Source organism: Saccopteryx bilineata, chromosome 10, assembly GCF_036850765.1.
Source record: "Saccopteryx bilineata isolate mSacBil1 chromosome 10, mSacBil1_pri_phased_curated, whole genome shotgun sequence".
Taxonomy (NCBI): domain Eukaryota; kingdom Metazoa; phylum Chordata; class Mammalia; order Chiroptera; family Emballonuridae; genus Saccopteryx; species Saccopteryx bilineata.
Window position 1 is genome coordinate 15,175,627 of NC_089499.1, and position 20,257 is coordinate 15,195,883.

The 20,257-nt window shown below is 49.7% G+C and overlaps 1 protein-coding gene across 2 annotated transcripts in view; it reads left to right on the forward strand.

Annotated features, from left to right (window-relative positions):
- The window catches only part of TRANK1 (tetratricopeptide repeat and ankyrin repeat containing 1), a 112,444-nt gene that overhangs the window by 25,966 nt on the left and 66,221 nt on the right, over nt 1–20,257 (forward strand). The window contains exons 3-6 of one of the 2 annotated variants that reach the window (XM_066244744.1): nt 7,392–7,523; nt 13,233–13,359; nt 17,190–17,340; nt 19,490–19,608. In XM_066244744.1, coding sequence (XP_066100841.1) covers nt 7,392–7,523; nt 13,233–13,359; nt 17,190–17,340; nt 19,490–19,608 — 529 coding nt within the window. Of the gene's footprint in view, nt 1–7,317; nt 7,524–13,232; nt 13,360–17,189; nt 17,341–19,489; nt 19,609–20,257 lie in introns of those variants that run through there. The other variant, XM_066244745.1, reaches the window with a different exon arrangement.

Sequence of the window (20,257 nt, forward strand, 5' to 3'; positions counted from 1 at the left end):
GAGGAGAGGAATGGCGCCCCCAGAAGGAGTCTGACTCTGGATTCTTCTCAGGTCGACTTCCTGTGAGGAGTCGGAGGGAATCAGTTCTGCGACTTGTTCTCTCTGGCCGCAGTTTGGAACTGTCTCTACCCCCCAGCATTCCAGAGTTGATCTTGGACCGCTCATTGACTGCTTGGAGGGTCTTTTGAAAGGATTTTATTGAAAAAAGAAAAGCCCAAAACCCAAGAAAGGAAATGAATTTGCTTTCAAGATTTCGAGTAGTACCCAGATAACGCACGAGGGCAAAGCCTCCTTCTGCCCGTCTGGCTGCCCCCTGAGCCCACCCCTCTTGGCAGTTTCTGTCCTGTTCCTCTAAGTCACTTATACAATTTCACGTACATATATTATATATACACAGTGCAGAACAACAGCCACCACATCCTGGCTCAGCTTTCCTTCAGACTTGCTTGTTTTGAAGCCGACTCAGTGCATTTCTATTTTTCTTGTTTCTGCTTCCTTGGGTGTAGGCAGGCAGCCCGTGACACCTCCCCAAAACTGGACCTTGAGTCCTCATTGGGACGTAGTGAAACTGGCCGCCGGCCAACACTGCAGCTGTGAAATTGTTTCCACTTATCTTTTAGCTCTTGTACCATTAACAAAACCGAAAATGCAAGGGAGTGAGCTATCGCGTCTTGTAGTGATTTGACGGAGTGCTGACCTGGGGCCTCTGTCTTGGCTCTTACGAGAGTAGTTGAGCTCTGAAAGTCAGGCCATCTAGATTGGGAATCCCTCTCTACCATTTTCTCCTCTGTGACTGTGGTAAGGAGCTTAACTTCTCTTTGCCTCAGTTTTCCTATGTGTCAAAGGGGGATATAAACATGCCTACTTCTTGGGGTTTCTTGTAAGAATAAAATGACTCAGTGATGAGTCTGTCCTGTGGTGGACATCGACCTGGAAATGATGAGGTCGCCAGTTCGAAACCCTGGGCTTGTCTGGTCAAGGCACATATGGGAGGTGATGCTTCCAGCTCCTCCCCCTTCTCTCTCTCCCTCTCTGTCTCTCTCCCTCTCTCTCTCTCCTCTCTAAAAATGAATAAGTAAAATTAAAAAAAAATGACTCTGATGTAAAGCCCATTATTGATGCTCATCATGTATTATCTATCAAGCGTATTGTCATTATGCTAAATTATTACCACTTGTATTTAATAATTTCATCTTATAAATAGACCACCAATCAGTTGTTAAAAAACAACAACACTCAATAACTGAGCCCTCTGTGTTGTAAGGCAGAGAGGGAAAGGGCACTCTTCCCTATAATGAGAATGTAAGTGTCAGTAAATCCTATTAAGAAGTGAAAAGCCTTCTGTGTGGTTGGCAATTCACTTTGCCCTGTGACATGATACCAAGAAAAAGCAGAAACATAAGCGCATGAATGCATATGGTGTTTGCCCACATAACATTAAGAGCTCACTCTTGGTTTCCAGAGGAATATGAAAAAAAGTTCTGATGTGAATAGATTTTTATTTTTTCTTTTCCAAGTGAGAGGAGGGAAGATAGAGAGACAGACTCTCACATGCACCCTGACTGGGATCCAACTGGCAACCCCATCAGGGGCTGATGCTCTTCCCATCAGGGGCCATGCTCGCAACTGAACTATTTTTAGCACCTGAGGTGAAGGCTCCACAGAACCATACTCAGTGCCCAGGGCTGAGGTGCTCAAACCAATTGAGCCATGGCTGAGGGAGCGATAGATAGATAGAGAGACAGAGAGAGAGAGAGAGAGAGACAGAGAGAGAGAGAGAGAGAGAGCGAAGGGGGAGAGGGAGAGGGAGAGGGTAGAAGCAGATAATTGCTTTTCCTGTGTACCCTGACTGAGAATTGAACCCAGGACATCCATACACTGGGCTGATGCTCTACCACTGAGTCAACTGGCCAGGGCCAAATAGATTTTTTATATTTGTAAGCATAGTGGAAATATCTTGTGTTTGAGTTCTTCAATTAAGCCATTAAAGAGACTCATTTTGATAACATTTGATTAAATGTTCTTTAAAATAGTAATTAAAACAGTATGATATTGGTATAAAAACAGGCATATAGATGAATGGAACAGAATAGAAAGTCCAGAAATAAACCCATTTGTACAGGGCTAATTAATGCATGACAAAGGAGCCAAGATACATACTGGAGGAAAGGACAGTCTCTTTAGTAAATGATGTTGGGAAAACTGGACAGCCACATGCAAAAGAATGAAACTCGACCACTATCTTACACCATATGCAGTCAAAATGGATTAAGGCTTGCCTGACCAGGTAGTGGCACAGTGGATAGAGTGTTGGACTGGGATGCAGAAGACCCAGGTTTGAAACCCTGAGGTCGCCAGCTTGAAGGCGGGCTCATCTGGTTTGAGCAAGGCTCACCAGCTTGAGCCCAAGGTTGCTGGTTTGAGCAAGGGGTCACTCAGTCTGCTGTAGCCCCCACGGTCAAGGCACATATGAGAAAGCAATCAATGAACAACTAAGGTGCCGCAACGAAGAATTGATACTTCTCATCTCTCTTCATTCCTGTCTGTCTGTCTGTCTCTATCTGTCCCTCTCTCTGTCTCTGACACACACACACACACACACACACACACACACACACACACACACACACAAAGGGTTAAGGCTTGAACATAAGAACTGAAGCTACAAACTTTCTAGAAGGAAACATAGGCAGTACACTCCTTTATGTAGATGTTGGTAAAGGAGGTTTTTGAATCTGATACAAGAAAGAAAAGCAACAGCAAAGGAGACCATCAACAAAGAGAAAAGGCAGCCTGACCTGTGGTGGCACAGTGGATAAAACGTCGACCTGGAAATGCTGAGGTTGCCAGTTCGAAACCCTGGGCTTGCCTGGTCAAGGCACATATGGGAGTTGATGCTTCCAGCTCCTACCCCCTTCTCTCTCTCTGTCTCTCTCTCTCTCCCTCTCTCTCTCCTCTCTAAAAATGAATAAATAAATTTAAAAAAAATGAAAAGGCAACCACCTGAATGGGAGAAAATATTTTCAAGTCATATATCTCATTAGGGGCAAATATCCAAAATCTGTTAAGAACTCATATAACTCAAAAGCAGAAAATACAAATAATCTGATTAAAAAATGGTCAGAAGTTCTGACTAGACAATATGTGGACTGCCAAAAGGTACATGAAAAAATGCTCAACGTCATCAGGAAAATGCGAGTCAGAACCCCAGTGAGACAGTACCCGTTAGAATACTGTTACCAAGAAGATAAGAAGTAACTGCTGATGAGGACATGGATGGAGAATTGGGAACCCTTGTGCTCTGTTGGTGGGAATATAAATTGATGCAGCCACTTTAGAAAACAGTATGGTGGCAGTTCCTCAAAAAATTAAAAATAGAACTGCCATATGATCCAGCAATTCCATTTTTGGGTATTTGTCCAAAGAAAAGAAAGACGCTAACTTGAAAAGATGTGTGCAGCCCATGTTCACTGCAGCATTATTTACAAATAGCCAAATAGCAGAACAACCTCGGTGTCCACTGATGGATGAATGGATAAAACATATTATTTAGCTATAAGAAAGAATGAAATCTTGAAATTTGCAACAACATGGATGGACCTCAAAGGCTAAAGGACATAAGTCATACAGAGAGAAGACAAGTACCGTATAACCTCTCGTATGTGGCATCTAAAACAAACAAACAAACAAACAAACCCAAGCTTATAGATACAGAATAGAGGTGGGGTTGGATAAAGAGGGTGAAGAGGGTATGAATTTATTTTTAAAAACTTAGGTGTAAAATAGCCACATGGGGCTGGTGGCTTCTGTATTGGACAGCACAGGCCTAGAGCCAATGGGGGGGGGGGGCGGGATTTCTGTGGAGCTAAGTCTATAACTTTATTTCACTTAACCCTTAAATCAGCCCTCCCTGTTTTGCTGGTGAAGCTCAGAGGGGTCAGGTGATGTGCCCACCGTGTTGCAGCTCGGAAATGGCTGAGTGGGAACCAGGATTGATGCTCTTGTTGCTATGAGACGAAGCCGAAGCACCGGCAGGCAGGACCAGGGTAGAGACTTTGGATGCCAGAGGGCTCCTCCCGAGCTGATCAACTAGAGAGGAGAGAACCACCCATCCCTGCCGAGGAAACGGAAATTTTGGCCAGGTAGAAGGTTCCAGAGTGAAACCAAGGCACTGTTGTGGAAGGCACGGTGGTGGGGGCGGGGTGGAGAGGGTCCTCGAAGGAGAATTTTGGGGTTTGAAGCTCAGAGGTGCCCAGTCTCCCGGATCGCTCAGCCTGCAGTAGGGCACCATCCAGTGAGGTTTCAATAATGTGGCCGCTGTGTTTAGAGGACAGGAGATCATCTTGTTTGCATTTGGGAATCTTTCGTGGAGAAGTCAGGACCGTAAGCAGGACCTACAGAGTCTATGGACATGTGGAGGGGCGTTCGTTAGAGCTAAAGCCAGAATGAAGATGGTGGTTCTGAGCTTCCCAGAAGAAAGGCACCCATCTGGTGAGGCTGCCCTTTGAGAGCAGCTGCTGAGAATGAGGCATTTGATGGCGACCAGAATGCCTTCACACCCGGCAATGGGAAAAGATGATCACAGTGACGAGGCCAAGTGGGGAAGAGATGAGGATAGCTGGGAATCCTGCTCTGGGGGTAGCCCAGGACTTGTTAGCACCCCCCCCCCCCCGCAATAATGGAGGCTGATTTGTCAACCAGAGACACTGTTGCAGAAATAAACCACATGAATACATCGTGGGGCTTATTCTGCTGACAGAACTGTAAAACATCATTTATGGCCTGAGTATTAAGGTGTTACATTGTAGAGCAGTGGGGAGTTGGAAAAATTAAGAGCCTGCCTAATCCCAATGGTGTGACTGTTAACATTTTGGCATATTTTCCATAGATCATATGGTTGGTTGGTTGGTTGATTTTTTAGAGAGAGAGAGACCAGACAGGAGAGAGATAAGAACCATCAACTCATAGTTGTGGCACTTTAGCTGTTCATTGATTGCTTCTCATACATGCTTTGACTGGGGGCTCCAGCCAAGCCAGTGACCCCCTTGCTCAAGCCAGTGACCTTTGGGCTCAAGCCAGCGACCATGGGGTCATGTCTATGATCCCATGCTCAAACTGGCAATCCCATGCTCAAGCTGGTGAGCCTCTGCTCAAGCCAGAGGAGCCTGTGCTCAAGGCAGCGACTTTGGGGTTTCAAACCCGGGGCCTCAGTATTCCAGGTCAATGCTCTACCCACTGCGCCAATACCAGTTCAGTTAGATTATATGGTTTTAAGCTTTAAATTGGGATTATATACCTGTTTATGTAGCTTGTATTTTTTTTATTTACTAATTTAGCCTATTATTAAGTGTTCTTTTATAACATTTTATTTTAAAAATAACTGCACGGTGTTACACCAAATGGCAGTTCTGCCACTGACTCTAATCCATTATGCATTGTGGAGCATTTGGGGTCATTTCTATTTCTTTTTTTATTGCGGCAAACATCCATGAGCCTAAATCTATCCACAATACAGTGTATTTCCCCTGTAAGTATATTATGACAGCGCCCAACACTTGGAGCCATTTTTTTATATTATTTTCCAGTGATACTGTGTTTTAATATTTCATTTCTTGCTTGCTAGTGAGAATGCTCTTGTTTATCCTCTCTCCATATAGCTAGCCATTACTTGCATTCCTTGTGAATTCTCTGTTTAGGACCTTACACATTTTGGTCAGGGAGTTAGCCTTTTCTTATGATGGAAAGATATTTCCGAAAGGGGCTATTAACCCTTTTGTCAGTTGTTGTTAATAGTGATTTTCTTTTTCCAGTTGTTCGATCATAGCCCGTTTAAAAAATATTTATGGGACATATGGCCGACAGTATCTGAAAGAAAAACATGTTTTTTATTCTCTAGTCAATCAGTTCTTTAATTTTGTTCACGTTCTCCTCAGTCATCCCTGTGTGAATGCGAGCCACAGAATTGAGAGATTATTTGATGAAAAGTGTGGGTGGAATGTCGCCTCCTGACTGTGTAAGGATCATGTGCCTCCTTCTGCTACAGCCCTGCTGTAGGAACATAGCGCAGCTAGAAAGCCCCGTTTCCAGTGAGCTCATACGGGTTTAACATACGCCACGGCTTCCGTCCCTGTGGGCCTGCCTTCCCCGACCCCAGACCCCTCATCACGGTGTGAAACGACCAAAATACGAAGAATTATTATCTAACCAAGAATTGTGTTGATCAAGAAGACTCCCAGTAGGTCGCATGACCCGACAGGTACACAGTCCTTGCAGACACCAGAATCGTCCCCGTATTTAAGACCTTCCTCAGCCTCTCCCTTTCCCCGCTGTCGTCCTGGGAGGAAGAAGTCTGAAGGGACATTTCTGCTCTTCCCCACCTCTCCCCAGCCTCCTCGAGGCTCTCTCCAAAGTGCTCTTCTCTGGCCCATCCTGTGGGGAGGGTGACAAGCACTTCTCTCAGACCCCCCAGGCCACACCAGAGGGAATCATTCAGGAAGAGGCAACCTCTGGGTCTGGCATTCAGATTTGTGCCACCACTAATATTTAAGCACCCATTATATGCCAGGCCATCGGGGTACGAAACGAATAAAACAGAAGTCATGACCTGGAAAGAGCAGATGCATCTTGTGGGGGGGGGGCACAGACAAGTAAGCAGGCGACCGCAGACTCAGGGACAGATGTTCCAAGGCTGGCTTTAGAGTGTTTCAGGAAGGGAGGAGGATGGGAGAGGCGGTGGTTGTGGCCCTGTGGCTTCGTCCCTCGTGTCTGTGGCCTTCAGAACTTCAGCTTCCCTCCCCCACCCCCTTCCCCGCACACCTTCTGAGTAGAAGGACTCTCGGGTGAGTTTTGCTTGTACTCATGGGCGATGTGGTACTCGGTCAAGAGCGGAAGCCTGAACTGGGGGTCTGAACCAGGGAGTGCCCTCAGCAGACGCTAAGGCAGGTGGTGACGGGAGCCTCTTTGAGAGTTGTTGCCCCATCTGAACAGTGGGGACGATGCCTCCTTGTGGCCTATAGTGATGGGTAAAGGAGAGCGCGACCGTAGTGCCAGGTATAGGACGTGCTGCCCCTTCTTGTGCCAAAGGACCTGCCAGGTTGGTGTCTGGCGTGTGGAAGCAGCCTTCTTGCCCAGCGCCGAGCTGATCATTAACACAGAATAAATGAACTCGTTCTGGCCTCTGCCCCCTGAGGTCAGAAAAGAACGGAGGAAGAAGTGACCTCGTCAGACTGTCTGGTCCCATGGTGGTGAGGGATGTTGGCAGGGTGTGACCTCCACAGGTGGGTGGGGCCAGCACGAACAAACAGCTTCTCCAGATTCTCAGCCGTGCAGATGTGGAGGGGGCCGGGCACCATGCACGCCTGGCAGCGAGCCTCTCCTCTGTTCCCTCACAGGATGGACCCCGTCACTTATGCTGAGCTGCTGAAGGAATCCGGCAACCAGGTTTTTAAGAACGGGAACTTCACTTTGGCCATCAGAAAGTACGATGAAGCCATTCAGGTCCTCCTGCAGTTATACCAGTGGGGGTAAGTGTTTGCATTTTCTTCCCGCCTTTTCTCCTCCCCCAGGTAAGTGGGAACTCAGTTGCTTATGTTTTCTTGTCATTTCTTATCACACTGTCTAGTGTCTGCCTCCCCCCCTCCCCTTTCCTGTCGCTCTTCTCTACATTGTCAGCTCCGAAACTAGAGAGAGCACTAGAGTAAGAAGGGAAACAGAAAGTGAAACAGGAGACTGTTGATAAACATTACAAAACTCTCCCTTCTGTCTCCTGACGTCTCCTGCCAGGATCAGGGTTCCTGGGATGACTGAAGTCCCCAGGCTCCTCACTGGTCATTCATTTCATCTTCTTGGGTGCCCATGCCTTTTCCGCCCCTCGGCCGGAGTGCACACCATCTGGGAACTGAGGCTCACCCGGCCCCTCCCCCTTCTGCTTCTAGTAGACCTGTTCCCAGACATTTCAGTTTCTTGCTAATGCTTAAAAATTATGGAGGACCCCAAACAGCTTTTGTTTATGGAGGTTTTTAGCTGTAAAGTATATTTTTTTCATCTATTTAAAAATATCAATAAGAATCCATTGCTCCTGACCTGTGGTGGCGCAGTGGATAAAGCGTCGACCTGGAAATGCTGAGGTCGCCGGTTCGAAACCCTGGGCTTGCCTGGTCAAGGCACATATGGGAGTTGATGCTTCCAGCTCCTCCCCGCTGTCTCTCTTTGTCTCTCTCTCTCCCTCTCTCTCTCCTCTCTAAAATGAATAAATAAAAAAAAAAAGAAATCCATTGCATGTTAATATAAATAGCATATGTTAAAGAAAAATAACTATATATTCCAAAGCAAACCATTTGGTGAGAAGACTGGCACATTTTACAATTTTCCAAATCCCTTTAATGTCTGTCTCAGTGGGAGACATCTGGCTTCTCACATTCTGCTTCTGCATGCCACCTGCTGTGATAGTACTCATCACGTAGCCACTGGAAAATCCCCCAAACACAGGTGAGAGAATGAGTGTGAAAATGGCACACGATGTCCATACTAATAATGTGGTAACATGTTACTACAAACTGAGGGTCTTAAAACCATACAGATTTATTATCTTACCGTACTGGAAGTCAAAAGTTCTAAATGAGTCTTAACAAGGCTAAACTCACGGTGTCGGCAGGGCTAGATCCTTGTGGAGGAGAATCCGTTCCCTTGCCTTTTGCAAACTTAAGTGGCTGCCTGTTTTCCTTGGCTTGTGGCCCCTTCTTCCATCTTTGGAGCACATCATTCCAGTCTGCCTGTGTGATGACATCACCTTCTCCTCTGCTGTAGCCCAGTTTCACTCTGTCTCTCTCTCTCTCTGTCACTTTAAGGATGCTTGTAATTGTGTACAATCCGGGACAATCTCCTCTCAAGGTTCATAAATTAAACACATCTGCAAATGTTATCTTTTGCCATAAAAGGTAACATTATTTGGGAACCATTATTCAGTCTCCTACAACTGGGAAAATATTTTGACCCTGTGGACCACCTGCAATGGTCTTGGGGTGGCCCGCCCCCCAGGTTCTCAGATTATATTTTGGGAACTGCTGTAGCAGAGGAAGCAGACCTTGGCATTTGTGGGGGACATGCAGCAAAACTTGTAGTTAGAAATGGCACTGAACTAAATTACTGAAACATGGCTCCCATGCCCCTACCTCCCTCTCATCATGGTATTGACACTCTATCAGGCATCTCCAAACTATGGCCCGCGGGCCACATGCAGCCCCCTGAGGCCATTTATCCGCCCCCCCCCTGCACTTCTGGAAGGGGCACCTCTTTCATTGGTGGTCAGTGAGAGGAGCACTGTATGTGGTGGCTCTCCAACGGTCTGAGGGACAGTGAACTGGCCCCCTGTGTAAAAAGTTTGGGGACCCCTGCAGCTGAACTTAAGTTGAGTGTAATTGGCTTGGGCCTGTATTCCTGTCATTCTGACCCTTCTGGTTCTGATTAGAACTGTGTCGGAGCCGGGCCTAGAGCTCCTCATTCAGGGAAAAGCATCTGGCTTTCTTAAAGCAGTAGCATTGGAAGGTGATTATGGCCGTACTGACCCCACACTCAGAGTGCTCAGACCTCAGTGCCACCGCGTACTAGCTGAGTCCTACTAATGGGACTGCTGCCTGGACCCTCACACGTTGCCTTTCACGGACCTTCCTGGAACTGTGTCTCTTGCCCATCATCTGTGGCCTGCGATCCTGCTGACGCAGGGATTTAGGTGCCTATGCTTTACAGAGCAGGTGCGCTCAGGAGAAGGGGGCGTGAGGGAAGCAAGATGGGGCAGGGGAAGGCTCCAAGCAGGGATGTGGTCTCACCTGGAGTCCCCCTTAGCCTGAACCCCCCGGGGAACGTTGGGGTATGAGCTGTGCTGTAGAGCTGGTCCCCCTTGAGAGTAGGGGAACTGACCTTCTTATCCGCATGTGAGTCCATCGTTGGTCGGAGGCTCTTTGACCCCTGGGAGTTATCCTAGGGAGTGGGGCTGTATTTAGGCAGCTCGGGCTGCCATAACAGAATACCACAGATTGGTGGTTTAAACAACAGGAACTTATTTCTCACAGTTCTGGAGGCTGAGAAGCCACTGGCCAGTTCAGTTCCTGGTAAGAACTCTTCCTGGTTTGCAGATGGCCACCCTATCGTTGTATCCTCATGATGGACAGAGAGAGAACAAGGAAACGCTTTGATGGCACTGGTTAGAAGGGAACTAACCCCGTCTCAAGGGCCCCACCCTCATCACCTCATCTAAACCTAATCCCCTCCCTCCCCCAAAGCCCCATCTCCAAACACCCTCCCATTAGGGGCAAGGGCTTCAACATACGGATAGGGGGCACCGTTCAGTCCGTATAGCAGGAGCATAACTTCCTGGGGAGAGGGTGTTCCCGGTATGCTGAGACTGAATCTCCGGAGCCCTGCCTGCCCCCAGCACTGCAGACAGGGATGGCTGTACTGTGCAGCAGGTGCCAGGGCGTGTGGGCGGCTCACCGGTCACGGCGCCCTAGCCAGTCACCCACTGGACGCCGCGCTGCCTCTTCTCTGCTTCTGGGGACTCATCGCTTGCCCTAGAGACAGTGATGGACGCGGAGAGGAGCCGGCCACACAAATCACTGGGGTGGGGACAGGAGCAGAGGTGACTTTTTTCTTGTGCGCTTATCTGCATCACCTAACTTTTCAATGATGATTTGTATCATCTTCATAATTAAAAAAAAAAAATTCAATAGAAAGGAATCATAAGCCTTGCTTTCCCCCCTCTGTGTGTCTTAAATTCAACAGCACCTGGGCTTCTGTTAACATATTGTGATGTGTTTTGTGTTTTCCTTCTTCTTCCAACCTGGTTTCAGCACTAAACGTGCAGTTCTATTACCCAGAGACCCAGGCTAAAGGGGCCCTGCCCTGCCATGTTCTACAGCAGTGGTCCCCAACCCCCGGGCTGCGGACCGGCACCGGTCCGTGGGCCATTTGGTACCGGTCCGCAGAGAAAGAATAAATAACTTACATTATTTCCGTTTTATTTATATTTAAGTCTGAACAATGTTTTATTTTTAAAAAATGACCAGATTCCCTCTGTTACATCCGTCTAAGACTCACTCTTGACGCTTGTCTCGTAAGTTTGACAATTATATTTAAAAATACCAGTTTTTATGCCGGTCACATCATTTTATTTTGTGCATCTATCTGTCCCACCCTAAAGGCCGATCTGTGAAAATGTTTTCTGACATTAAACCGGCCCGTGGTCCAAAAAAGTTGGGGACCACTGCTCTAGAGGGACGCCTTTGACCTTCCCCCGGCTGTCCTCTCCACGGGCCGGAGTCTGGGGGGTCCAGGGGCTTTATTCACCCAGAGCCCGTTTGTTCCCTTTGGTTCACACTGTGGGCACGAGGACGCTGGAATTTCTGCCCGTGGACCCTCTTCCCAGGCCCTGCTACCTGCACCCGTTCGTCTGAGGTCTGGCCAAGGTCAGGGAGGTGGGCAGAGCTTGGAATCGTGTCCCCTGCAGGGCAGGCTGAAGGCTGAGGTGGAAAGAGGAGAGAGTGGGCTGGGGCACAGGCCTGGCTCACCCTGCCCTGACCCAGGGCCTGCCCCAACCCAGGGCCTGCCCACCGACCCAGGGCCTGCCCACCAACCCAGGGCCTGCCCACCGACCCAGGGCCTGCTCACCGATCCAGGGCCTGCCCACCGACCCAGGGCCTGCCCCACCGACCCAGGGCCTGCCCACCGACCCAGGGCCTGCCCACCGACCCAGGGCCTGCCCACCGACCCAGGGCCTGCTCACCGATCCAGGGCCTGCCCACCGACCCAGGGCCTGCCCCACCGACCCAGGGCCTGCCCACCGACCCAGGGCCTGCCCCGACCCAGGGCCTGCCCACTGACCCAGGGCCTGCCCACCGACCCAGGGCCTGCTCACCGATCCAGGGCCTGCCCACCGACCCAGGGCCTGCAGTTCTAAATTTGAACCTTGTCTCCCACTTATTGTAAATCAGGAGGGTAGAACATATTTTATTAAACAGTGTGTAAGCTTGAGTTAGGGCCATCAAATACTGAGACTAGCATTGTCTAACAGGACTTTCTACGACGATGACAGTGATCTCTATTAATATAGAGTACTGAAACGTGGATAATACTACTAAGGAACTGAATTGTACATTTTATTTAATTTTTTTTTTTTGTATTTTTCTGAAGCTGGAAACGGGGAGAGACAGACAGACTCCCGCATGCGCCCGACCGGGATCCACCCGGCACGCCCACCAGGGGCAAAGCTCTGCCCACCAGGGGGCGATGCTCTGCCCCTCCGGGGCATCGCTCTGCCGTGACCAGAGCCACTCTAGTGCCTGGGGCAGAGGCCAAGGAGCCATCCCCAGCGCCCGGGCCATCTTTGCTCCAATGGAGCCTTGGCTGCGGGAGGGGAAGAGAGAGACAGAGAGGAAGGAGGGGGGGGGGGGAGTGGAGAAGCAAATGGGCGCTTCTCCTATGTGCCCTGGCTGAGAATCGAACCCGGGTCCCCCGCACACCAGGCCGACGCTCTACCGCTGAGCCAACTGGCCAGGGCCTATTTTATTTAATTTTGATTCATTTAAATATATAAATAGCTACATGTAGCTAGTGGTGCAGATCAGCTACATAGCCTGGGCCTCCATTTATACTCTGGCTCTGGGTCCTGCGAATGTTAGGGTGTTCCTGCCAATGTAACAGGACAGTGCTTGTCCCGGGATCCTCATCGCGGACCCACGGGGGTGGTGCTTTCCCGTGTTCTGAAGCCCTTCCTGCGATCAGCTCGGCCGCCACTCAGCAGGAACAGGCCTGTGGGGTGGTTCGCACCCCGTCTGGACTCTGCTAACACTCGGTGGGAAACTCCCATCCCCCCTCCCTCCTTAGGAACGGCCACCATTTCTGCAGCATGTTCACCATGTTTTATTTATTTATAAAAAAATTGAAAAAAAAAAGATCTATGGTGATCAATAGGAAATGGAACCAAGGTGTTGAGAACGTTTTGTCCCTGGAAGCTGGGAGCAGAGGGTTTGGGAGTGAGGAAGGACAGGTTTGTACCCTGCCAGTGCCCCAGGCTTTCTCGGGGTCTGCAAGGGTCAGCTCTGACAGGCGCGCCCGGGGCGTTTCCTGCTGAAACCCCACCGTGATGGCAGCAGACGGCCTGTAAGGACGGCCTCGCAGGGGTGTTTCCTGCGTTTGCAGGAAGGTGGTTTCACGGATCACCCGCTTGTGCTTTCCCACAGAGTCCCCCCCAGGGACCTGGCTGTGCTCCTGTGCAACAAGTCCAATGCGTTCTACAACCTGGAGAAGTGGAACGAGGCGTTCGGGGCGGCCAAGGAGTGTCTCCAGTGGGACCCGACCTACGTGAAGGTAGGTATGGTGCCCGTGACAGCCGGGGCAGCTGCTGCCTCCTTCCTCCCGGCCTGCCTCCTTCCCTCCCTTCTTTATAAAATGGGGGTGCTTCTGCCTGACCAGCCGGTGGCACAGTGGATAGAGTGTTGCACTGGGACGCAGAGGACCCGGGTTCGAAACCCCGAGTTCATTGGCTTGAGCGCGGGCTCATCTGGTTTAAGCAAAAGCTCACCAGCTTGAGCCCAAGGTTGCTGGCTCAAGCGAGGGGTTACTCAGTCTGCTGTAGCCCCCTGGTCAAGGCACATATGAGAAAGCAATCAATGAACAACTAAGGTATCACAACAAAGAATTGATACTTCTCATCTCTCTCCCTTTCGGTCCGTCTGTCCCTATCTGTCCCTCTCACTGTCTCTGTCACTAAAATAAAATAAAATAAAATAAAATGGGGGTGCTTCTCATTCAACTCTCTTTGCTCTTCACACAGATGCCCATGGGGCATGCAAATAGTACCCAGATGCCCGTGGGGCATGCAAATAGTACCCAGACAAGATAGCCAAGTGTTGCAATGCCCTGTGGGGAGAGCAGAGCTGGACCTCTTGGGGGACAGTGCAGTGGGGGGAGCAGAGCTGGGCCTCTTGGGGGACAGTGCAGTGGGGGGAGCAGAGCTGGGCCTCTTGGGGGACAGGGTGCAGTGGAGATCCTCTTGGGGGACAGGGTGCAGTGGGGGGAGCAGAGCTGGGCCTCTTGGGGGACAGGGTGCAGTGGGGAGAGCAGAGCCGGGCCTCTTGGGGGACAGGGTGCAGTGGGGAGAGCAGAGCCGGGCCTCTTGGGGGACAGGGTGCAGTGGGGAGAGCAGAGCCGGGCCTCTTGGGGGACAGGGTGCAGTGGGGAGAGCAGAGCCGGGCCTCTTGGGGGACAGGGTGCAGTGGAGATCCTCTTGGAGTTTGTTCTGAAACAGTTGCACCAAAATGCATAGTCTGTTCCTGTTCTTTGCTGTTGGCAAGTTTCCTTTTAGCAAAGCTTTCCTCGGGATGCAAGTGGAGTGGAGATGACTCCCATTCTTGAGGTAGCATTTCTTACAGCAGAAAGAAGGCCCTTTGGTGGGATCAGGGATGTTTGAGAAGCTAGTAAGACCCTTTAAGGTTGTTAACAAAGGTCACTAAGTAATCATGTGGTTGCTTTTTCAGTTAAGATGCTTTGAGTGCCCTCTGTGCCAGGCACCTTTGAACTCTGGGAGTCTCAGGGCAGACAAAGGAGTGGAAGACGCCATCCCAGACCCTGCGTAATTCACAGTCAAGCTGGGGAGAGAGAAAGCCCATGCAAAATCAGAGGCCTTCAGTGACCTTCTGGAACTATCTGAGGCAACATCCACTCAAGTGTCCTGTTAGCAATACAGACAGTTTATAGAGAGGCCCCGCGGTGAGGTGGGCAGAGCCCAGCCCTTTCTCCCTGGTGCTCTGCTTGGAGATTGGTTTCAATGGCCCAGATAAGGGATGTTTCCCTCTCTCAGCCTTCATCTCCATATCTGTAAAATGAGCTGGCACCTGTGCCCCAGACTTGCTGCAAGGATTAAGGAGAAAGGAAGTGAAGTTGTTGACACTCCGTCAATGGGAGTCTGCATTATGCCCTCAGGGGTCCGCCTTTTGTGCTCCACTGTGACAAACAGCGCAGTGGGATGTGGCCGGGAGGTTTGACCGGAGAGTTCCGCCAACCCTGAGGGAGGGACTTGTGTATTTTACAGTGAACCTTGTCTCTTGGGGGATGACTACTTTAGAAAATTATTGAATATTCTTGAAAATGGTAATGCACTTTTGAAGAATTCTGCCCAAAGACATCCTAGGATTTTCCCATCCTGGTCCTGTCCGTGGGACAGGGTGGGGAGTACTTGGGGTTTGCCTGCACCCTGATGTGGAGGCTGTGGCTGTGGCCCGCGGGGCTTAGGGGGTCCTGGATGATGCTCTGGGGCTTTTTCTTGAGCGGCCACACCTGCGGCAGCCCCCCACCCCCACCCCAGCAGCTTAGCAACTGGGACCGCTGCTCCCGCATTTTCCCCGGGAACTCCTGGGTGGCTCTCTCCTTCTCCCTCCCTCCCACCCTGCTCACCCCTCTCCCAGATGTCCTCCTTAGTGGAGGAAGAAAAAGACCTTTTCCTTTACCCTCTCTTGGTTCTGTGTGTGGCCGCGGCCCTGCACATGAGCCTAAGAGATGGTCGAACAAGAAGGAAAGCATACCGATTTTATTTGATGCTAATTTTTATGTGAAATGAGGGCTTTCTGGGCAAAGAAGTGTAGACTCCAAAGAAGTGGGCAGGCGGAGAGTTTCTCCACTGTTCTAGAACACAGAGCAATAAACTGTGGGACTGGACAAGACAGGGTTTTGTTTTTTTATTTATTTTTGTATTTTTCTGAAGTTGGAAACGGGGAGGCAGTCAGACAGACTCCCACATGTGCCCAACCTGGATCCACCCGGCATGCCCACCAGGGGGCGATGCTCTGCCCATCTGGGGCCTCACTCTGTTGCAACCAGAGCCACTCTAGCGCCTGAGGCAGAGGCCACAGAGCCATCCTCAGCGCCCGGGCCAACTTTGCTCCAATGGAGCCTTGGCTGCGGGAGGGGAAGAGAGAGACAGAGAGGAAGGAGAGGGGGAGGGGTGGAGAAGCAGATGGGCGCTTCTCCTGTGTGCCCTGGCCGGGAATCAAACCCGGGACTTCTGCACACCAGGCCAATGCTCTACCACTGAGCCAACCGGCCAGGGCCAAGACAGGGTTTTAAAGACATCTGAGGGCTGCAGCCCATGGAGCCATCAACACACAGGGAAACTCGGGACATCATGGCGACCTCAGCGAGGCTCGCTTGCTCAGCCCCGTCTCAGCTCCCACTTCTGTCTTCTTCACCCCAGTTTCCTGGGAGAGGGGACTCAGGCAGGGTTCATTTCTCCTGTTTTCGGGTGGCATGTTCTGATCCCCCCTCACTCCTTTCCAATCTAAGAAGATGAGACTTAAATCTGAGGAAGTCAAAGAAAAGAGAAAATTTTGTAACAGAGTGCCTGGTTGGAGAGAAAGAAAAGAAAATACTTCTTTGTTTTGTTTGTTGGTTTCTTTTCGCTGACTGTCATCTAAGATGTCGACTCGCACGTGAAGGTAAAGACAAATCAATAGATAATCAGAGATTTTGGTGTTGCGAGGAATTTTAAGAGCCCGTGCAGTGGGCTGGTCAAAGTGGAGGTAGCCAGGGAGACCTTTGACACCACAGTTAGTATGCAGGCAAATTAGACCATATTCCTCTATTAACCATTGAAATTTTTCTCTTTGTACAGAAATATATGTATTTTTTGCCTCTGGCATATATTACCTATACTGCAGAGCCCCGTAAATCTCAGTTTGTGATTACAAATTTCTCTCCCTACGTACCCAGTGCAAACTGCGTTCTTTTGATTGAACGGTATGGGGAACAACTGCTGTGTTCATGTGACCATCTCCTTCTGTCCCTCCCGGAAGGCGGTCATCAGAGGATTTTTTTATTCCTCTTTTCTTGAGCAGGCTGTGATTTGAGGCACGAGTAAATAAACCACACATACCGCGGGAGGCAGAGGCCAGCTTCCTTCTCTCTGTGTGGTACAGTAGATGCCGAGCACGTCACAGATTGGAAAGGGATCGTAAGCAGTTAGAATAATGTGCCCCAGAATACCGTGTGGGAATCCTGTGTGCAGTGCCTGTCGGAAACCTGTGTTTACACAGCAGTGAGGCGCCTGAGTCCGTTTCCCTGTGTCCTCAACCTTGCTTGTCCTTACAGCAGCGCATGAGAAGTGATGAATATTGATACGGTTTTCCATTTTCTCCCCGGTCCAGGGATACTACCGGGCTGGTTATTCCTTGATGCGGTTGCACCAGCATTATGAAGCTGCTCGCATGTTTTTTGAGGGCCTTCAGCTTCTGCAGGACAGTAGTGATCAGACCCAGGTTGCTGATTTCGTTGTGGGAGTCTTCACTACTATGAGCAGTAAGTCTGACATAGGGAAGCGTTCTTTCCCTCCCCTCCCTCCCTTCTCCTTCCCTCCCTCCCTCCCTCCCTTCTCCTTCCCTCCCTCCCTCCCTCCCTCCCTCCCTCCCTCCCTCCCTCCCTCCCTCCCTCCCTCCATCTCTCCTTAACTTCCCTTCCCTTCTTTTCAGTTCTTTGTTATGTTATTTGAATGCCTCCTGGAGATTCAGGCTCCTAGGGAGATAATTAGAAGGTGTGGGTTTTTTGTTTGTTTGTTTGTTTTGTTTTTGTGGCTGATTTCTGTAGTTTGAATGAAACTGGTTTTCCTGTTAGAAAGCATTTTGTGGCTCACGCCTTTGTGAAAATGAGGAAGGAAGTCCTATTGCTATTCATAGAGTTTTTTCCCTGTTTATACTACTTGTTTTATGTGACTTTTGCTCTTCCTGTTGATTTTTTTTTTTTTTTTTTGCCTATTTCTCCAGTGGGTTTGGAAAATATTCTGGTTTGCTATGAAAATCACCTGAATGGGCTGGGCTGGCAGAGGGTCCTGTGAAAGCCACCAGTGCTGGTCAGGGCCGTGGCTGTGATGTCCCCTCAGTGGAGGACCCACCCACGCATTTCTTTTTAGAGTGATGCGTGGGAGGCCTTGAGCATCACTGGATTAGAGTCTTACTCTGATGACCTGGCCCGTGAGGTAGCTTTGTTAGTGTCCTGGACAGAAAATGTAAGGGACAATGTAGTGTGCTCCTTGCCAGGGACAATGGAGCTCCTCTGGGTATGTTAGCCTAGTCTTGAGTCCTACTGGTAACCAGACTGTGGTTTGAAAACATTACATTTGATCAGATGAAAGACCGCTCTGATTGAGGATGTGCCATTAATTCATGTTCTGCCATCGTGAGGCAACATCGACTGTAACACATATACCGTCTCTAGAGGTGTCAGAATGTGAACAATGGCATGTGTTAGACTTGGTGAAGTGTGGTCTTTGGCTTTCAGGAGTGTGGAAATCACTGCTAACAACAGATTTGACTGCTCCCATGGTGAAGGTGGGAAAGCGACTTCTGTGGCCTGTGGGTGGAGCCCACAGGTCTTGGCATTAGGCACAGAGAAGAGTAAGAGCAGTAGTATCAGGCAGAGAGGGGGGAGGGGTCAGAGGCGGGCGCTAGAAGGTCTTCAGACGGGGGCTGATGGGTCACAGCTTTCCACTCGGTCATTTGCTGACAGTGACGGCCACCTGCTTCCCTTTCCCAGAACCTGATGGCTTGTCCTTTCCCTACACTTCTCTACGTCTTTTGAAAATCATTGTTCTGTGAGAAGCCAGGCTGGCGAAACCAATGCTCTGGATGCCTGTCCCTTGAAGACATCTGCGTGGTTTCCATTCTGCCCCCGTCCTCCAAGGGTCTTCAGGGCCACGCATCCCATACTTTTCTGCCAAAGCACTGCTATTTGGAGGGGGAAGTATGCCTGTGCCCAGTTTCTAAATTTTGAAAAATAGACTTATGGCAATGTTGTATCTTTTCATCTACTATATGGTTATTTGGATATTCACTTATTTTTGGAACTTGATAACCCTGGCAGAGGTGCCATGTGATCGTCTAACCTGTGCCCTGGATGTTCTTCTCCTCCGTGAGTCTGAAAAATGTGGCCCGAGGGTCACAAGATGCAAGGTTGGTGGGCCAGTAGGTTAGAAGAGCGCATGTTTGGCTAAAAGAGTCGTAGAAGGGGGTTCCGGTCTTGATTTTTTGCCATGGGCTAGCAGCAGCATCCGTTGTGAAGCCCGACCTCATTTGCGATAGTTTTGCATCTGCTGGGTGAGAGTAATATTTGTCCCAGTTCTCCTCAGGGAAGTGGATTTTGTAACTTCTTTTAGGCTTCCGTTTCCTCCTCCATGAATGGGGATACTGGGCACAGCCCTCGTGGTGGTTTGTTTGCGGGATTAAATGTAAACACGTGTCACTGGACGCGGCGAACAGGAAAGCGAAGTGACTGCTGGCTCGCCTTACGCTAACTCGTAGGGGGTTGGTCGTCACGTGAGTTTAAAATAACAGCAACTGCATGTATCTTTCACGTATCCCCTGCCTCTCTGCGGTCTTCGTCGGAAGGCCTTTCCTCAAATGTTCTAGGCTTTCCCCAAGTTTAAAAATTTCTAAACTATGGAATTTTCTTTCAGGTGACCCCATTGTTTTGCAAAGTTTCTTGCCCTGCTTCGATCACATTTTCACTCCTGGGTATTCTACGGAGGTGTGGCAATCTGTGATAGAGAAGTTGGCAAAGAAAGGACTATGGCACGTGAGTACAAGGAGCTGGCTCCCCTGTGGGGAAAGAGTGTTCGCATGAAGTGGTTCCCTTCCACTGGCCCTGGGGGATTGTAATGTATCCTCTGTATATTATTATTATTATTTTTTTCAGAGACAGAGAGAGAGTCAGAGAGAGGGATAGACAGGGACAGACAGACAGGAATGGAGAGATGAGAAGCATCAATTATGAGTTTTTCGTTGTGCATTGCGACACCTTAGTTGTTCATTGATTGCTTTCTCATATGTGCCTTGACCATGGGCCTTCAGCAGACCGAGTAACCCCTTGCTCAAGCCAGTGACCTTGGGCTGAAGCTAGTGAGCTTTGCTCAAACCAGATGAGCCTGCGCTCAAGCTGGCGACCTTGAGGTCTCAAACCTGGGTCCTCCACATCCCAGTCCGACACTTTATCCACTGTGCCACCGCCTGGTCAGGCTCCGTATTTTTTTGTAAAGTTAGGAAATATACCCAGTGGGCAGCAGCCTCCCCACTCCCTGCTCTGTGTTGCCGTCATCCTCAGAGAAATGTGAAGTCCAAATGCAAGGAGGAGACTGAACATTGCACGTTCATCTTCACAACCTTTCATAGTATCTTTGCCAGTGTGGCCCGGTGACTTGCCTGTGCCGCTCGAGAGGTTCTGGATA